The sequence below is a fragment of the Castanea sativa genome, chromosome 2 (genome assembly GCF_040712315.1).
Source record: "Castanea sativa cultivar Marrone di Chiusa Pesio chromosome 2, ASM4071231v1".
NCBI lineage: Eukaryota > Viridiplantae > Streptophyta > Magnoliopsida > Fagales > Fagaceae > Castanea > Castanea sativa.
In genome coordinates this window covers 43,899,503-43,917,988 of record NC_134014.1, presented here as the reverse complement: position 1 = coordinate 43,917,988, position 18,486 = coordinate 43,899,503, and the positions used below count along the sequence as shown (strand labels likewise).

The 18,486-nt window shown below is 35.5% G+C and overlaps 2 protein-coding genes across 3 annotated transcripts; one reads left to right on the top strand and one right to left on the bottom strand.

Annotated features, from left to right (window-relative positions):
- Positions 1–444: 444 nt before the first annotated feature.
- On the bottom strand, positions 445–1,541 carry LOC142623563 (uncharacterized). The gene is made up of 2 exons (XM_075797000.1): positions 918–1,541; positions 445–800 (listed from the first exon to the last, which is right to left on the bottom strand). The coding sequence occupies exons 1-2, from the start codon at positions 1,402–1,404 to the stop codon at positions 718–720; spliced, it is 570 nt and encodes a 189-aa protein (XP_075653115.1). The 5' UTR covers positions 1,405–1,541; the 3' UTR covers positions 445–717.
- A 10,585-nt stretch (positions 1,542–12,126) lies between these two features.
- On the top strand, positions 12,127–17,450 carry LOC142624447 (uncharacterized). 2 transcript variants are annotated; one of them, XM_075798015.1, is made up of 13 exons: positions 12,127–12,526; positions 13,085–13,123; positions 13,228–13,376; positions 13,569–13,644; positions 14,486–14,780; positions 14,919–15,028; positions 15,118–15,165; positions 15,292–15,501; positions 15,766–15,867; positions 16,104–16,237; positions 16,446–16,593; positions 16,983–17,114; positions 17,193–17,450. In XM_075798015.1, exons 1-13 carry the CDS (start codon positions 12,330–12,332, stop codon positions 17,218–17,220), a joined length of 1,668 nt encoding a protein of 555 aa, XP_075654130.1. In that variant the 5' UTR covers positions 12,127–12,329; the 3' UTR covers positions 17,221–17,450. The 2 variants fall into 2 exon arrangements, with proteins under 2 accessions (XP_075654130.1, XP_075654129.1); XM_075798014.1 differs by having other exon boundaries at positions 16,980–17,114.
- The last annotated feature ends 1,036 nt before the right edge of the window (positions 17,451–18,486 follow it).

The window sequence follows — 18,486 nt, the reverse complement described above, 5'->3', positions numbered from 1 at the left end:
AAGAAAAGGGATTCTTATTCCAGAAAAACCTTTACCATAAGAGAGAGAAAGAGCTTTCTTGTTTATTTCCTTAAGCTTGACTTCATTCAATCAGAGTAACCAACCAAAATTACAAAACCCTACTTCAATCAGACACAAAGATCTTTCTTTTGACCTTTTTACTTTTTTTTTTTTGGATGAAATCTTTTGACCTTTTTTCACCCAAGAGTTCAGACACGAAATCTATAAATCTAACCTAAACCAAGTGAAAAAGAGAAGACAAGCCACACCACCAGACATGTATCTAATTATAGTATCGAAAGGAAAAGGAGAGCTCGATTTTTCTATATCAAATTTTGGTTTTTTTTTTTTTTTCATAACACCTTTTCCTCATATGAATAATGAATCCAACTATAAATTCTCATTTTGTGATAAGACTGTGATACCAAAGAAATCAAATCGATGTGAAAACAGAGCCATCCAATATTTATATTAAAATCAAAAAAAGGTCAATCCGATACAAGTTGGCTTCCATTTGATGAGAATTTTTTTTCTCTTCTTTTTTTTTTTTTTCTTCACATTACTTTAAACTCATTAATAATAACTAAACCAAACAAAAGTGGGTGGGGGAATCATACGAAGGAAATTGATGTTGATGTTTGGTTACTTTGATAAACTCTGGTTTGGTTGGCACTTAACCCTGATCGAAAGCGATCCACAATCACCATTTTTCTTGATTCAGCTAGAACTTTGCCTCACCGAGCAAGCAACCACCTGAGCCCACCGCCTTAACCTTGTCTTCACCGTCTGAGGATTATCTCCTTCACATTTTCCCAACAAACAAACACGCAACTTTATATTCATAGTTTCATACACATACACATATTCAAAACTTGTGTCTAAAGCAAACATAAACAGGAAATAAATAAATAAATTACCGGGTCCTAATAGGGTGTGGTGAGGACTACCGAGAGGAGAGCTGGGAGTGTCGGAGTCCGACGCCGTTGACGAACACGGCGTGAGGGTTGACTTGGAGTTGGAAACGGTGTCGTTGTAGTGCTTGTTGACAGCGTAGTAGAGACCCAAGGCTGGCAAGGTATCAGACAAACGTTGATCCACGACATGATCAGGCGAGTCGATCAGCTCGAACCCGAAACCCAACTCGATACAGCCCTTGAGCTCGTCGACGTCCTCGTCCGTCACGCTCTTGCTCCTGTTCCTGTTCTTGCTCCTGTGGTTCCCCTTGCGCCTCAGCCACGCCTCGTCGCGGTACGCGTCTGGAGACCACGAGTGCTGCTTGTATAGCGGCGATATCATCATTGGCTTTGTTGTTGATGATGATGATGATGGTGATTGTTGTGGTGACGACGATAATTGAGGAGGTGGTGGTGGTGGTGAATAAGGAAGTGGGTGAGAGTCAGACATGGTTGAGTCCTCGAGCTCGAACACAGCCCCTAGTATGGGGTTGTGCGGAGGTCGGGGGACCTCGCGCGCTGGGTCTACGAGCGATATAGCTATTTTTTTTTTTTTTTTGGTATTTGGGTCCTATCTTTCGGCTTTATATTCGGGTTATATGGACAAAGGATTGGTTATGACGCAAAAGCAAGGAGGTATTGGTGGTGGCCCCGTGGAGTGGGAAGACTTAAAGCTGTGGTAGGTCCTAGTCATCATGATCTGTCCTTTATGTATTTAGTAATGCTACGTACAAAAAAATAATAATAAAAAAATAAAAAAATATTATAATTTTCACACTAGTTTAGAGGATAAGTTTTTACTCATTTTTATTAGAGATTTTTTTTTTAAAAAAAATTATAAAGGAAATCTGCATTAACTAGGCAACCAAAATGGTTAAGTTGGCATTAACATGCCTACAAAAACTTTCCCTAATCTTATCTGCATACACTAAGGTAGTTATATTATCAGAAGGGGGAACATCAAAAATTACAAAATCTTTTAGCAAATTGCATCATTTCCTAGCTAAAGCGTCGACACATTTACTTGCTTCTCGGAAGACATGCTTGACCTTGGTGTGAGGGATCTTGTCCAGCAATAATCTACAGTCAAACAATAATGATGAGTAAGCTACATTAGACGAGAACCTGGAGATAATCAAGTCCACAATGACTTTTGCATCTAGTTCAACTTCCAAGTTTTGCACACCAAGCTAGATGACCAATTGCAGCCCATCCCTAAGGGCCCAAAATTCAGCTATAATACTTGTTGTAGACCCGATATATCTAGCACACCCCCTTATCCAATTCCCATCACAACCCCTTATGACTCCACCACCTCCTGCCCTCCTTGGATTACCACACGACGCCCCGTCAGTATTTAGTTTATACCAATTGAGAGGCGGTCTTTCCCAGCGAACAAGAATGATAGACATACACCTCTGTTCTCTGATCTTCCCCACACAAAAGTAAAACTCTGTTGCTTTACTGATGCTCGGTCTGTGTAGATTGGGGCTTAGAGGATTATTCTCAAAGGCCACTTTGTTTCTATGTATCCACAACTCCCAAATTGCAAATGGAAAAACATATTTCCATGGCACTAACGATTGATGCATTGCCTTACTAAAACAATTATCCCGTAGCCCATAATCCACATCAGAGGTCTAGAAGGATTGAACCACATGGAGTGGAACCTTGATTTTGTGCCAAAAGTCTCGGGCATAATTGCAATCCTTTAAGAGATGACTAATTGTTTCAGGCAAACTCTTACATAAAGGGCAGAACTTATCCTCAATGATACCCCTCATGACAAGAATGTTTTTCACTGGAACCCTTTTATGCATGCATAACCAAAGAAAATTCACATTTTTTGGCAAGACATCTACCTTCCATATCCAAGCACCTTGAAAGGGTGGGGCTGGATCATGCGATATATTAGCTAAATAAGCAGATTTTGCGGAGAAGTCCCCATCCTTTGAGTGTTTCCATAGTACTAAATCCTCACTCCTACTAGCCTGACTTTGGGGAATCATTCTAATACAATCTTTTATTTCCTAAGGCAGCTCACATGAGATCACTTCCCATCTCCACCCCTGGCCTTGCTCGAGGATAAATTCATTAAGCATCAAATCACTCTCATGTTAAGTCAAAGGCCCTTCAATCCATTCTCTTAATGCTTTGCCTCTAATCCAACAATCAGCCCAAACTTTAATCTTGTGTCCATTACCCACTTCCCAGCATATTCCATCCGCAAAGGTTTGGAAGCCAACCTTAATAGCCTTCCAATTAGAGGAAGCTGGAAGCTTGTTAGGATCTTTTGATCTTATTTTGTCTTGTGAGCAATATTTCTTCAATATAACTTTGGCTCACAAAGCCTCTTTCTCCTTATTCATTCTCCAATTCAACTTAGCAAGCAGTGCTAAGTTTTTTTCCCTTGCTGCTTGAATCCCAAGGCCACCCTCCTCCTTTGGCCTAATAATTTTGTTCCACCCCACCAAGTGAAGTTTTTTCTTTTCACTAGTTGACCCCATAGGAAATCCCTATTTATCTTATCCAACTTCTCACATAAATGTATAGGTAATGCCTCCCCTTGCATCACATGATTCGGAATAGCAGACATGACTAACTTCACAAGGACAGTTCTCCTTGCAAAGGATAAAACTTAGCTTTCCAACCGATGAGTTTATTCATCACCCTTTCCAATTTGAGAATATTTTTTATGTTACTTTTTATTTACTATAAATAATATGTCATATCAACAGTTGTAAAAAAAATTTATCAATTTTTTTCTGTGATTATATACTCTCTTTGTTTATGCTTATTGTGGGAGGGGTAAGATCCGAGTATGGAGTAGAACCCGTGGACCAAGTCCGAGAAAGGGGAAGAAGGGCCCACCCACACACTAATCTTTACCCAACATGTGGATGAGAATCCGAGAAGGAACCATGAAGAGGCATACCTTCTAAGGAGCCCGAAGAGCAAGTGTTCCTCGAGATTTATTGGGCAGGCCAGTTACACTAGATAATAGAATACCAAAGAAGATGGTAAAGACGTATGAGCAAAGAAGAAGGGAAGTATCCAAACAAAGTAACCATCACCTTCGCATTCAATGCACTGCACCAACTCAGTTGGTCGCATTAATGGATGAACAACCTCTGAACAGTGCCTTAACAGCTTGCAACACGCTGTACCACTTCCAGCAAAACCTTGGTGGGACAAGCATCTAAAGGAAAGTCAATGACTCTATAAGTGGAGGGCTCAGATGTAATTCAGCTAACTACATATAGAGAGAAAGCCCCTACATAATAAAGAAAAAGGGGAAAGATTGAAAGGAAATACTGATATTGTGTAACACTATCCTATAATCAAGACTTGAACAATCTATGAACAACTACTCTTCGACCAGGCCCGAGGAAGTGTTAATTCTAAAAATCTATTCTTCTTCTTTGAATTGTCTAACTTTTACTATCCACCTAAAGCTTAAATCATACTAGCACATTGAAGTTGACCTCAGAATCCCATTCTCTAATAAATTAATTGTATTGGACCGTCTAACCAAAATCCACTACTCTAAGTGGACTTAACTTGTTGGACCTGCCTACACTCACTTAGGTTTTCTTAAACCTTTTAAAAAATAATATATATATATATATATTCTTATTGAAATTTTTGGCTAAATATAATAATAATAATAATAATAATAATAATAATAATAATATTCAGGTAGTAGTTTCTTTATCCACAGAATTTGAAATAATTTATCAACTTTTTGAATAATTATTAGTGTTATGCATGTGTAAATTAATAAAAAGAAATAGTAAATAATTTTTTTTTCTTTTGAAAAACATAGTAAATAACATTCAATTGGCTAATTTGGCATGAATATAAGGAGTATAAAGGGCATGTAATTCAATTGTGGTATTTTTCAAAATATTAATTCAATGAATTACAACTTGTATCATATAGTACATGACTCTTGTATAAACTATGATATATATTGTAAGTTAAAATATTATTTTCAAAATACTAAATAATTTTTGAATATAAGTAGAGTATAAATATGACTATACATTTAATCTGAATGAGACTAGGTTAGGATGGAGGCCCAGTATAACAAATTTGTAAAGGTGGATGGTCAACACTTTGATCTCTTGTAGGCACGAGTTAATAATTAAAGAAAGGAGATTGGCAAGGATGACAATCCATGTAGAGGGCAAAACTAACAACTATGCCTAACCTGAATGAGACTGGGTTAGGATGGAGGTCCAGTATAACAAATTTGTAAAGGTGGATGGTCAACACTTTGATCTCTTGTAGGCGCGACTTAATAATTAAAGAAAGGAGATTGGCAAGGATGACAGTCCATGTAAAGAATTATATCAGGAAAAGAGAAATTCTTGTTTAAGTCCCTCTTTGGATTGGCCGAGGAGCAATTGTTCTTTAGGAATACACTTCTCGGTTTTTCAGTGATCATTTTCTCTCTCCATTTCCCTATTTCTCTCTCTAAAATTTTTCTGATCCCCTCTCAAGGAGGACCTTCCTTCTTATATATGGCTGCTTCTCAACCTTCCACTTGGAGGGCTGTTGATCTTTCTTTAGATATTTGGCCCATCACTGCCTCGTTGGTGGTAGTAGAGTAGGCTGCAAGCTTTGGGGGCATTGTTGAGTAGTCATTCTGTCATCAATGTGGCAGACTAAATTGGTATAGTGCATGGAATGTGAAGGTGGTGGATGCTTTATCTAAAAATTTCCTCATGTTCTCACTTGTATGCCATTATGATCCTCCTCAACCTCCACTCGTATGACCTTTGTGGCTTATCGCCCATCTCCCGAGAAGTATCTGTCCCTTGGGCGGGTTGTCCTCCTTGGTTTCCCTAACTTGATTGTCCTAACTGGGCTGGGCCTGATCGGATGAATAGTTGGGCCCAATTACATCTCGAGTGGATCTTGTTGATGGTTCCTTCTTTTCGAGCTCTCACCCCCCACGAGTCATTTGTATCTACGCCAGTTCTATAAGATGCACTATGCTCCAATTACATGATATCTCATTGTGTGTATAATTTGATTGAATTGTATAAATGTGTGATTTATGGGTGCATTAAGTCTCACATTTAATGTTTATTATTAGATAGATCTTAGATATATAAATAATGATGAAAAACCGCATTTCTATGACTAATCCTTTTGGGGTATAAATTATAAAGGCAAATGTGGCTAGCTAGAGCTTTGCTTGGGCCATTACAAATGGTATGTTTCAAGGCCAACTTGATAACACCATATAACTCAATTGCACTTCAACACAACTTGGACCTTGACAAGGATATTGTATAAGTGTTTATTGTATGGGCGTGTAAGTGCATTTTTCTCGAGTCATTACAAGTTACACTTTTTCACTTTTATTACTAGTTGGGTGAAATTGGTTCTACTTATTTTTTTTTAATACAAGATAAAATTCTACTCTAGCCTAATCTAAGTGTATATGTGTGTAAAGCTCCCTCCTGGAGACTTGAATCCCGACCCTTACTCCCCACAAGCATTTATACTTGTGCGGTGGTCACTATCACTATTTGTTATAATGGCTAACTCTTTGACAAATATTAATTAGACACATAAGAGGAAAAAAAAAAGAAAAAAAAAAAAAGAGAGGAAATTTAGTGCTTAGTTTGCTAATGGGTGACGATTATTAAATAAAGAGTTATATATACATATATATATATATTTTTTTTTTTTTTTTGAAACAATAAAGAGTTATATTTAAATAGTGGAGAAATAATTAATGTCTGGTTAATGCTTAGTATAAGAGTAATTTTGTACGGGTCCTATTTATACAAAATTTATTATGAAGTTAATAAAACCAACATTTTTGGTGCAAAATAATTAACTACCGTGACATGTACAAAAGGTTGGTCACCAACATTTTCTAATCTAATTTGGCGTCGAAAGAAATGCCATGATTATAGATAGAAGCTAATAATTGCAAATGGGTGACTTGGTCTTTTTAGCTGTTTATCATCGCAAATAAATACTTAAAAAGTAAATAAATTAGAGATCATCACTCCGCATGGAGTGGAACTTTGAAATGAAAAACCAACATATATAATGGCGGGCGTCTGGCGAAACAGAACTTACTTGCCGCCATCATATACATATTTATTTATAATCTGCATAGAACATTCCAAATTATTTGCTTGTCAAATGTCGAAGGTTTTTCCAATAAAATTTGATTTCATCTAGAATTCTGAGCTGAAGAAATTGTTGTATACAGAATTTTCAACCAGCGTCGACGTAAAGAGAAATTAATCCAGTCAAAAAATTTAGAGATTGGAGACTTTTATGTAGATCATGACTTTGTGCAGCTGGGAACAGAATCTACAGATCAAAAGAAGCCTCATTATAATCATCAGGAATTTAAATTAAAAAAAAAAAACCATGTTACAAAGTCAATTCAATTTGTAAATGAATAGTTTTTTAATCCAACATTTCATATCATCATATTGCATATTAAGGAATAGGTACAACCACACTCAATCAATTCTAATATTCATTTGAAAAATCAACTTATGAGTTTATTGAGATGTTATTATGTATGGTAGAATGTATTAAGTTTTAAGTAAAGAAAAATGTTAACCAATGCCCTTAGAGCATTGGATTAGGAGCTATTTTTAGAAACACTTATTAAGAAAATGATAAAATAATAAATATTGTTGACAACTTTTTATATTTTCTATGGAGTTTGGCTTACTATTAGTACTTTTTTAACTAGACATATTATTTTGTTTTAAATATACAATGGCAAGTAGTAGTAGGTTTTAATCTCCACATTTTATTTAGTTAGTAGGTAATGTGACAGTCTCTCATTAAAACAAATGAAGATTTTTAAAAAAAAAATTATTGGAGATAAGCTAAACTCTTTTTCATGAAAGTTGCATTAAAACTTTTCTATTATGATTTATTAACAATTGCTCTAAGAGTATCTGTTAACATGATCCTTAAGTAAAAAATAACATAACAATATTTTATTAGATGGTATAATCCTTACCAAATTCGGATTCTTTGTAAATTCGATTAATTACAACTTTTTTTGTCTTTGTTAAGTTTTTTTTTAATAATATTTCAAATTTATGATATCTGCCCTATAATAATTAATCTTTATTATTAAGTCAATACACCAATTATTTTTTATTTTTTATTTTTTTTATGTCGGGAAAGATTAAACTTAGGTCTCTTATTTTAGGATTAAAAAACTTTAATGTTGAATTGGAACTCACTTTGTTTTTGGTGGGCTAAGACTAAGTTAATTGCACTTTAGGTCGTCGTAGGCATATACCATAATGATGCTCAGTTTCATGTGTAAAATAACAGGTGATGGCGTCAGGAGTTTGGTTATCAACGTCGCAATAAGCAAGCGTTTCTATCAAATTCAGTTCGGGGACGTGTTATAGGCTTATGAGGGCGGCGGCTGCGGCTTTACTTGGACAAATAGATTTGATTAGTTACCACTTGCCAAAAGATAGCTTATCTGATTGCAAAATTAAAATTGTAATTTACTTCATCTGTGATTCACTTGCCGGCTTTCTTCTATTTCAATGAAATGATCAATGATGTACTACTGTAATATTTTATGAGTAATGTTATCACAAATTTTATGAAAAAAAGAAGAAGAAGAAATCTTACAGACTAACGAATCTTTGATCATTAAAAAAAAAAATCACATTTGTTTATTAAGTTAAAGTGGTATCAATTTAAAAAAAAAAAACTGTATTAATTGTCACATTAATTTGTAAGTTCTTTTTAAGAGAAAATTACAGTTTTATCTCAAATTATACTTTGTACCATAAAATTTTCAAACACACGTTTTACATCCTAATTAATTATGATTTTTGTTACACTTTGCACTCCAGTGTTATTAAGTTTGTTGTTAACTTGGTTGGAAATTTGAAGTTTATGGTGCAAACTATAATACTAATAGAGAGCACTATAGTCTATTGTGATAAAGTGTATTTTCTCATTTAAAAAAAAATTGATAAAAAATTTAATATTTTTCAATAATTATATAATTCAAACATGCAAATTGAAAACTTGAGACTATCACGAACAGCACAATTAGCAACGGTATTGACATTAAAGTTATTGAGGCGACTTAATTCAGCTTAGATTTTGTTTACCACGATCGATTTATTTGTTCAAATTTCACTTATGTTTTAGGCATAATTTAGTTAAATTCAGTTCAATTTTTATTGTTATAAAAATAATAAGCTACCAAACAATTTAAAAAAACGCACTACCAAAAAATCTCTTACAACGACGCTGTTGTTATCATGGGTGCCTCAATAATTACGTCGTCTTACTATAAAATAAAGCCTTCTTGTTAGTCGTCACCACAAATACTTTTTTTTCGATTTTGCTTGAGAACAAATGTTGACTCTCATTTTATTGGGTATCCAAACTACGAAGTCTTTAAACTTTGAAAAAAAAAAAAAAAAACTGTAGAAAGGTTCATCATATCATGTTCTGTTTCCCACCTATTTCGTATTCAAAACTCAAAAGACCTTAGAATTTCAACTTTCAAGCACTACCTTGTAATTTGCTCTAAAAAATAAAAAAGCACTACCAACAGTCGATGCAATTAATTGGAGGAGCATGATATAAATTCAAACTTCCTATAAAAAGTTCAAAATGTCATAGTCAATTATGTTGCCATTGCCTCAATGGGCACCAATCTTGTAACACAGTAGCACAGTAGGTTTGCATTTATTTGAAAAATTAAGGTTTGAATTTTCTCTTTTTATATCGTACTATCGAATTATTAAAATTAATAAAAAAAATGTTAACAATGAATACCGTTAATGATGGAAAGATCGCGTGGGGAACCAAGTTGCTCTTAGAAGTTTCAGCCTTTTGGCGTAGAGTAGTTAATGTTACCGAAGTTTTGAACATATTGTATAAAAACAATTATTTGATATTAATTTTTAATATTTATTTAGAAATAGCTTTCAAAAACAAAATTATTTAGAAATAATATAAATTATTTGTGTAAAGTCATTGTTATATACTGTGTGCGCAAAAATTCAATATTAATTTGATTTTTTTACTTAACAAATGTGCAAGAAAGTTGAATTTTCTTTTTGATAAGTGTAGGGAAATTATTAGGAACTTTTCAAACTTGTGAAAAACAAAAATAGAGAAAACACATACTAAAGAAAATAATCACACGTATAAGACATTATTTACGTGGTTCGGCAATCTGTCTATGTCCACGGAGTTCCAGGGATTTCACTATTATCAAAGAAAAAAAATATAAAGTGTGGTTACAGTTTTTCACTTTCTAAAAACAAAAACAACAGGAACTCTAATCACCAAAACAACGTTTTTTCTATATCCTGCGCACTGATTCACAATGGGCTACAAAACAGGCCAAAATTTTTCCGGTCAAGTTGGGTCGTCAATCAGATCAAACACAACTAGGCTCCTGAAAGCCCAACAATAAAAAATGATGCATTAAATATTCCTTAAACAATGTATTGGAGTCTCATAAACAATGATTATAATTCGAATGCTTTTTCCAAATGGGAGCCATATATATATAGATTAGGCCCATTAGATGTAACATCATAATAATCTTTTACGCTATTTTTCAAAAACTTAAAGCTGTACACAAATGTCAACAAAAACACACTCGCCAATCTTATGAGTGTAATGATTACATAGGAATGTTTGAATAAGAAATAGAATGATTAGAATGCTCTCATAGTCTCCCTATTTATAAATAAGCACGCACTTCTTCATGAAACGTGTCACATGACACGATTTACATCTAATTTTCCCAAAAAAATTTTCTTTGTGATCTCACTAAGTTGTTCATTTAGTCTTTAGCCAACACACACATATACATACATACGCATATACGTTTTATTTGGCCCCCCAAAAATTGATTATTGATTTTGTTGCTTGTTACTCTTATTAACAATTGAAGTTACTCTTGTGTAATGATCAACCTTTATCCTTTAGTCCAAATACAAAAATTGTAGAATTTTCTCTAAGAAATTTAGATTTACAAAGCTAGAAATTGGGATTGGCCAACAACAACTTCATAACTTTTTTCCCTTGTGTGACCTAGAGATGTAGGGTTGCAATGTCACTCATTATGGTGTTTGCTACGTGTTTATGAGTTTATATTAAAATTAGAAACTTGTTTGTTTTCATTCCTTCAGCACTTGTGGAAGATTGGACTAAGATTTCAAAATGATATATAACGAACTTTGTATAAAAAAAAATTGTTAGTTTTGCAATATTTTAAAGTGATTTAATGGAGCTTCTTTCTAAAATTATGCAATTAAGAAAGAAAATTTACGAGTGATCATGTTAGATATTATTTTATGAACTAGTGGTTACAATTTATGATTGTTTACTACAAAACTCTCTCTCTCTCTCTCTCTCTCAAACCATCAACTACCTTAAGCTATCCTTATAATTTTCTATTATGGGGCCCAACAATTGTGAATGGCCAACAACCTTTTTTTTTTTGGGGGGGACGTGATTGGCCAACAACTCAACAATTAATTCATTTATTTTTTGTACCATTAAATTAAACCAATATCTTGTATAAGAATGAAGTACAAGATAAAAAATGTATTTATTTAATTATATTTTCTTAATGTTTTTAATATGGTATTGGAAGTTGGAACTCTAAAAATGTATAATCAGTGAATTTTCAATCATAAAAACATGTAAAATTTTCTTTTACTAAAATGATTACCATTATTTGTATACGAAACTGATACTTTTAATAATTATTTCTTTTTTTTTTTGGCCTAGGGTCATAGCTCAATTGATACATTTTGATATTTTCAATAAATACGTCGAAGTTCAAATCCCCCATCTCTCAATTATTAAAAAAGTAACAATAACGGTTAAGAATACGGAAAAACGAAGAAGAACAAGAGATAGATTAGTGAGGTCCTCATTCTCAAAAAAAAAAAAAAAAAAATTGAGGTCCTAAATGTAGACATGACATGTGATCATATTGGTACTCAAAATATGGGCCATCATGTTGGGCCCTTCTAATGTACAATCGAATAATCTTTGTAGTCACATATGGCCTTATGGGCTATGATATTGGGCCCATGAATTCCTAATCCAACCCATGACAAGTACGGTCCAGATTCCAGATATTATAGCTTTTTCCCCCAACAGAAAAAATGAATGAAAAAAAAACGCCAAGTATCGCAATCGCATTCGCTAGCCACAACACAACAGAACACAACAGCCTCTTCCAATATTGTTTCCATAATAATATCGCTGAAAAAAAAGAAAGAGAAAGAGAAAGATCAAAGTTAGGGTTGAGTTTTGGTAGGATCGAATCGAGAATCGAAGTGGGAGTGGGAGTGGGAGTGGGAGAAGATGTGGCACGAGGCGAGGAGGTCGGAGAGGAAAGTCCACGACATGATGGACGCGGCTCGAAAGCGAGCACAGAGACGAGCCGTGTTCTTAGCCAAGCGCCGCGGCGATCCTCAGCAATCGATTCAGGCCGTCGGCTCTCGCTCTCGCATGTACCGCGACGACGCTCTCTACCAAGCCACTCAGGACCAGCAAGGCCTGTATGTTTGTTTATTTCACTTTTATGTGTGTTTCAATTCTAGAATTTGATTTTACATTAGCAATAGAATTGATTTACTGGGATCATAAATTTTAAATTTTGTTTTACCTACTCATCAATTTTAATCCTATGTAGTAGCACTAAAAATAATATTATATGTTGAATTTCTAATTGCCTTTTGCTGTCAAATTACCTAGGAAGCACAAACACTTCATTTAGGGTGTCGTATCCGTGATTTACAGATATCAAACCAGCCGTTTCATGTTATAATCTTTTAGAAATTGCTCGTGTCACCGTGTCCCTGTTACGGGTACCGGTTTCCGTGTACGTGCTTCCTAGCAAATCACCAATTATACCTTTCCATACATGGTTACCAGACACCCATGGAGAGGCACATTACAGTACTTGTATGCTTCTAGCCGGAATCTTATTAAAAATGGGAGCGTATGGGTTGGTTCGGATCAATATGGAATTCTTGCCCCGCGATTGTAAAAGGGTGTCTTTTGTTTTCCCTTCACTTCCATTTAAATCTATGCTAATCTCTAACTTTCTTTCTCAGGATACCTTGGAATGGGAAACAAGATATATTAATTGATAGGTATGGTGTTTTGCTTTTTCTTTGTATCTGGGATTATAACTTGGTTGCATATTCTTTGACCAATTAATTAAGGAGGGGTCAATTTTTTTTCTTTGCCTAAGCAGATTTGATGGCCGTGCTCTTCTTGATTTTATTCGTGATTCTGGGTCCCGGCATTTCCGGGTCCAAGAAAAGTCGGAAGAAGAAGAAGAACTAGAAGAGTTTGTTAATTTTGAGCGTTATCGGGATTTAATTAAGCATCGGCGTAGAGGATGTCGGTACTTTTTTATTTTTGCGATGATGTCTTTAAATTCTCGAACATTTTAAATAGATAATTTTCTCTTTATCCTTCTACTATTCATGACAAAGCACAACAAGTCAAAGGTTATCCACCTTTGGAGTCAATCATATGGCCAAGTTTTAATTTGGAATTTAATTTCGCAAGTCAAACTTTCTACGTTAACAGTTACTGATGAGGAGGCTTTGCAACATGTAAACCAAGAGATGGAAGCGAAGGCTGTTGCTCCATATATATCTGACAGGTTTGTTTCTAATTTCTACTCCCTAAATTAGCAAATTAGTAAGTGATATATCAGGGTTGATGCTGTATAATAAACTGCATGATCGATGTTTAAAAATGGGTTTAATGTGGAACATTGACTACATAGGATAGGTTTCCAACAAATTTTAATGTTGATCAAATAGTTTTGATGCTAAGCATGTGCTGAGGTTGTGATTATGTAGTCTTCCAGAAGTGGTCTTTGGTTTGTTAAATATATGTAAACATGTTGGCAACATTAAAATTCCTTGGGTCTGAGTTTTCATGTGCTTTTGATTCTGCATTGTCTCAAATCTGAATTCTTGACAGGTATTTCAATGGTGTTGCCATTTGAATTCTAAAAATTTATTCCCCCCTTGAGAAAATTGTCATCAGTTCGGTTATAAATGTTCTCAGCTTTTGTCTTTCTGGGTGGTCAGGACACCCAAATCAGTTGCCTAAAGAAAGTAGCAATTACTTAATTCTCTCCTTAAACTTCCTCTTTTGGAGGTCGTGATCATGGTGATCCTTGTGGGAAGAGAGCATTTATAAAGATGTATTTACAAAAAGAATGAGATGGTGTGGGTTGTCACAAATTCCATGGTCTAAAAATTCTGATCAGTTTACTTATGTGTTTTAATCAGAGTGTCAAACTTTGTTTTACTTCTGTAGTGGCATGATCAGAATTTCCATTTGGTTAGCTATTCAAGTTGTACTGAGTTTGTGTAAATTCAGTTATTTACCCCTCACTCTGTGTGTGTGTGCATATATTTCTGGTGCAATATGGGGTGAGAGAGGATATTACATTTGATTTCATCTCTCCTCTTTTCATGCATGGCCTGTAGATCTCAGCCACAGACTCAGCCTCCTGCAAGCAAAGGTTCTTATTCACAGGTAGGCTTCTCTTACGAAGGGGATGGGAAAGAGGAGGCCCATCTTTCTGATGATGATGATAATGATGAGGATGACGACGACGAGGATGATGAGGATTTCAATAGTGATGATAGCAATGATGAAGGGATGGATATTATAGCAAAAGAATTTGGTGTAAAAAGGTATGGTTGGCTCGTTTACATGGATAAAAAGGCTAAGGAAGAAGAGAAAAGGCAAAAGGAAGTTATCAAAGGTGATCCTGCAATTGTAAGTCTGTCACTAGCACTGGTTAATGGATGCTTTGTTTTATAGTAGCTAGTAATGCATTCTTACTGATATTTTTATTTTTTAAATGTATTCTACAATACCTGTATTTTATAGTCCTTAATCTTCTAAATGTTATAGAGGAAGCTGAGTCGCAAGGAAAGAAGGAAGGCTTCTCAAATAGAAAGGGAGCGAGAAAGAGAAACTGCACGAAATACTGGAACAAGAGTGCTCCATCATGATCCCTACAGGTAGAAGAACACTAGATTGTTTTCTTTTTTATTTTATTTGTTAGTATGCTGTGTACTTGTGATTATAGTGCTTTCTTATTTAAATGTAGGGAATCTAGACGAAGTCCAACTTATGAAGCTTATCCTCGTTCTAGAAGGTATGCTCTTCAATCTTAATAGGTCTCTATGGAAGGTTTTTAATCTCAGGGTTTCTTTCCCATGAAAGTAGTACTTTATGATTTTATTTTATTTTTATATAAAAAAATAATGTCTTGTACCTGCAGATCGAGATCGAGATCCCGGTCACACTCCCCATCATATTCAAGGCGTTATTCTCGTGGAGGGCATTCTGATGATGTTCATCGAAGCAAACCAAGGACACCAAAAATAGAATACATTACTGAATTTGGGAGCTCTGGTGACAGGGATCAACCAAAGCTTGGAGGATTTTCTCCACCATCATCTCCACCTTCTCAGGCTGACATGTTAAATCGGTCGGCGCACTCGACCTTTAATTCTTGCAAAGATAGATTCGACAGTCTTTACTCTGCTGCAGCTTATTCCTCATTTTGTTATCTGAGGCAAAATTTTCTGGTTTAGAGTAGAACAGGCTTAGGATTATCAGCATAACTACCAGAGGAGAGAAGGATACTTCCTTTCTGAAGCTCATTGTTTACCCTGAAATGGACTTTATATAAAAGCTTCTGACTTGCATGGAACTGATGATTTTGGTATCTAAAGCTACTTCTTTTCTGCAGGCCATCATCTGGTCGCATACTTGAGGCACTGCATGTAGATCCTGCATCTGGTATATCCCTTGACAAGGAAAAGAGCGCAAAAGTGTTGAAACCATCAGTAAGGTATGTCATGGTTGCTGAGTGAACAAATTATTTTCATGCTTTGGTTTAAGTGGATATGCATGTTTGGATAAGAGGTTTCATAAATTTTTGCTTCTTTGTGTACATTGCCTTTGCTGCCTGGAAAGCTCTTCTCCATTTCTTTAATATGATTTGTTTTTAATTTAAATTTTTAATTTTTTATATCTGAATTTATATTTGTCACTCTTGTAAACTTGGTTTTGTTCTCTTTTTCACAGTACAACCTCCGCTATAGCAAAGTTAACTAAGGCAAGTTCTTCTGGGGGGCCCTTAAAACAGCAACCAGGAGAGAAGAAGGAAACTCCTCAAGAACGACTTAAAAGGATCATGAGCAGGCAGCTGAACAAACAAAGTATGGCTTACTGAATAAGCATTTCTGTGGCGAAGCAGTTATCTTAATTTATTTTATCAGACGTTGGCAGAAATTGATGTTCTCTCTTCTTTTCTATAATCTCTTTCCTTCTTAAATTTAAGTTTACTTTCTTTGTAGGAGGGAGGGAATGGGGAACTGTTTTAATCTCTCGATATTAGTGATTGCTTAATTGATATTCCTTTTGCAGTTAAAAAAGATACTGCTGCTGAGATGGCTAAAAAGAGAGAACTGGAGCGCCAGAGGCTGGAGAAACTTGCAGAAACAAGCCGGTTAAGTCGATATAGGCATCGCAGCCGCAGCCGCAGCCACAGCCGGAGCTACAGTCCTCCTCCAAGGTAGTTAATAAAGCAATGTGCATTTGGAACCTATTGGTTTCCTTTGAATATTTCATTGTTTTAGAGTCTGCTAAATATTTTGAGTTCAAGCAAGGCACAAATGCATCTTCTTATATCATCAAACATATATCAAGCTTTGACTTATTGAAAAAAAAACATACATCAAAACTTGATAAATTCACCAATAGATTGAATAACAAAATGGTCTATGGAGTTGAAGAAGATGCCTGACATTGCAATTTCTGGCAATGAAGGGAAACGAGAAAATTTACAATTGCACATTTTGTTTTGGGATTTGAAGGATGCTTTATATGATTGTTACCTCTGGTCAGTTAAAATATGCATGTGCATGTATTGAAAGGGACGAATGATGTGTTTTACTGCAGAAGATACCGACGTAGTAGAAGTCCAAGTAGAAGCAGGAGTTCCCGAAGACATTATTCCCGCTCTCGATCCCGATCTCACTCTCTCTCACATTCCCATACCCGTTCCCGTTCCCGCTCGTACTCTCGTTCGCCAAGGTTATCACTGTTTTCCTTTTCCCATGTACTTACATACATTGAAATCCTGGATACTGATTTAAAGAGCTAATATCGCAGGGTAAGAAGCCGTTCAAGGTATCGATAGAGACATTGCTGTTAAATTGGTAGTCAGTATATTTTGATCTTGTGTCTTGAGTCTTTGGTATCCCCAGAATGTAACAGTGGGCAGCATTCCGATGTTAGGATCCTGTTATTGTGAGGGTAAATTAAGTATTATGAGACCTTTCCTTAATTAAGTTGTGATCTTTCCTTTGTAAACTCTTATTGATTGTTTTACTTGAATGTGTATGTAATATATTAATTAGTATTTTGATACTTTCGTGGTTAATTAGTATTGAGAACCGCCCATCAGACTTAAAGAACCCCCTAATCACGGTGTTAGAAAGAAATCCATCTTGGTTTTCAATTCTATAGGAGACCCTGAGACACCATGATCTATATTCCAAGTGCTCCACAGCCGCACAAAATGTGATTATCTTGCTCATGAGATGGAGGTTTTGATCAAAGTGGTTGGGATTCTATGGGCATGGGCTTCAGAGTTTTGACGGTGCAATAGTTGTGGTTGTTGAAGGAGAAGTCGGTCATTAAACTTTGGCAATAGTAAAACAGAAGTGGCTTTTGCTTTGGCTTCGAAATACAGTAGCTGCCAAGGGCTGCATCTTAACTCTTTTGCAGGGTGCAAGGTATGGCAAATTATTATCCTGGTTGATAGTTGGGGGGCCACGAAGTGCAAGTGGGTTTTATGTGCAATAAGCCAATAACAAGGACTGAGAAGCACAGGAATGACAGCCCAGGGTCAGAATTAAATGGTTGTGCAGCGCCAAAGGAGGGAGGGATTAAATTCAATATGGATGCTGCAGCGTCTGAAAACTTTAATGCTTTGGCGGTGGTGGTCAGAGATAAAAATGGTAGTGAAGCGCCAAAGGAGGGATGGATCAAACTCAATGTGGATGCTGCAGTGTCTGAAAACTTTACTGCTTTGGCGGTGGTAGTCAGAGATAAAAATGGAGAGACTCAAAAGTCTGGGCTAAAGTTAATGAATGGTGCTCCCAGCTGCAAGCTGAACTTCAGCGGGCAATCCAGCTAGCTCTGATTGAAAATTGGAAGCAAATCATCATTGAGGAAGATGCAAAATCTTGTCCTGACTCCTTGATCTCGTTTGAAGTTTAACCCAACTGGTCCATTGCTACTATGATTAATAATATTCCTGTTTTTAGCAATTCTATTTTGAATTGTAATTTTTGATGGGTTAGAAGGGGCTGCAATACTGCTGGCTCGTGGCCGCAAATTATGCAATCAAGTTTAGGTCTTCCTGTAGGCGTTGCTGATGCATATAAGGTTGACTGCCCTT

Excerpts from the sequence above, each read along its gene's own strand:
- LOC142623563 (XM_075797000.1), bottom strand. The coding sequence starts at position 1,404 with ATGTCTGACTCTCACCCACTTCCTTATTCACCACCACCACCACCTCCT. Across the intron at positions 801-917 it reads CCACACCCTATTAGGACCCG|GAGATAATCCTCAGACGGTG; the intron begins GTAATTTATTTA and ends GAAAATGTGAAG.
- LOC142624447 (XM_075798014.1), top strand. The coding sequence starts at position 12,330 with ATGTGGCACGAGGCGAGGAGGTCGGAGAGGAAAGTCCACGACATGATG. Across the intron at positions 15,868-16,103 it reads GTGTTGAAACCATCAGTAAG|TACAACCTCCGCTATAGCAA; the intron begins GTATGTCATGGT and ends TCTTTTTCACAG. Across the intron at positions 17,115-17,192 it reads TCGTACTCTCGTTCGCCAAG|GGTAAGAAGCCGTTCAAGGT; the intron begins GTTATCACTGTT and ends CTAATATCGCAG.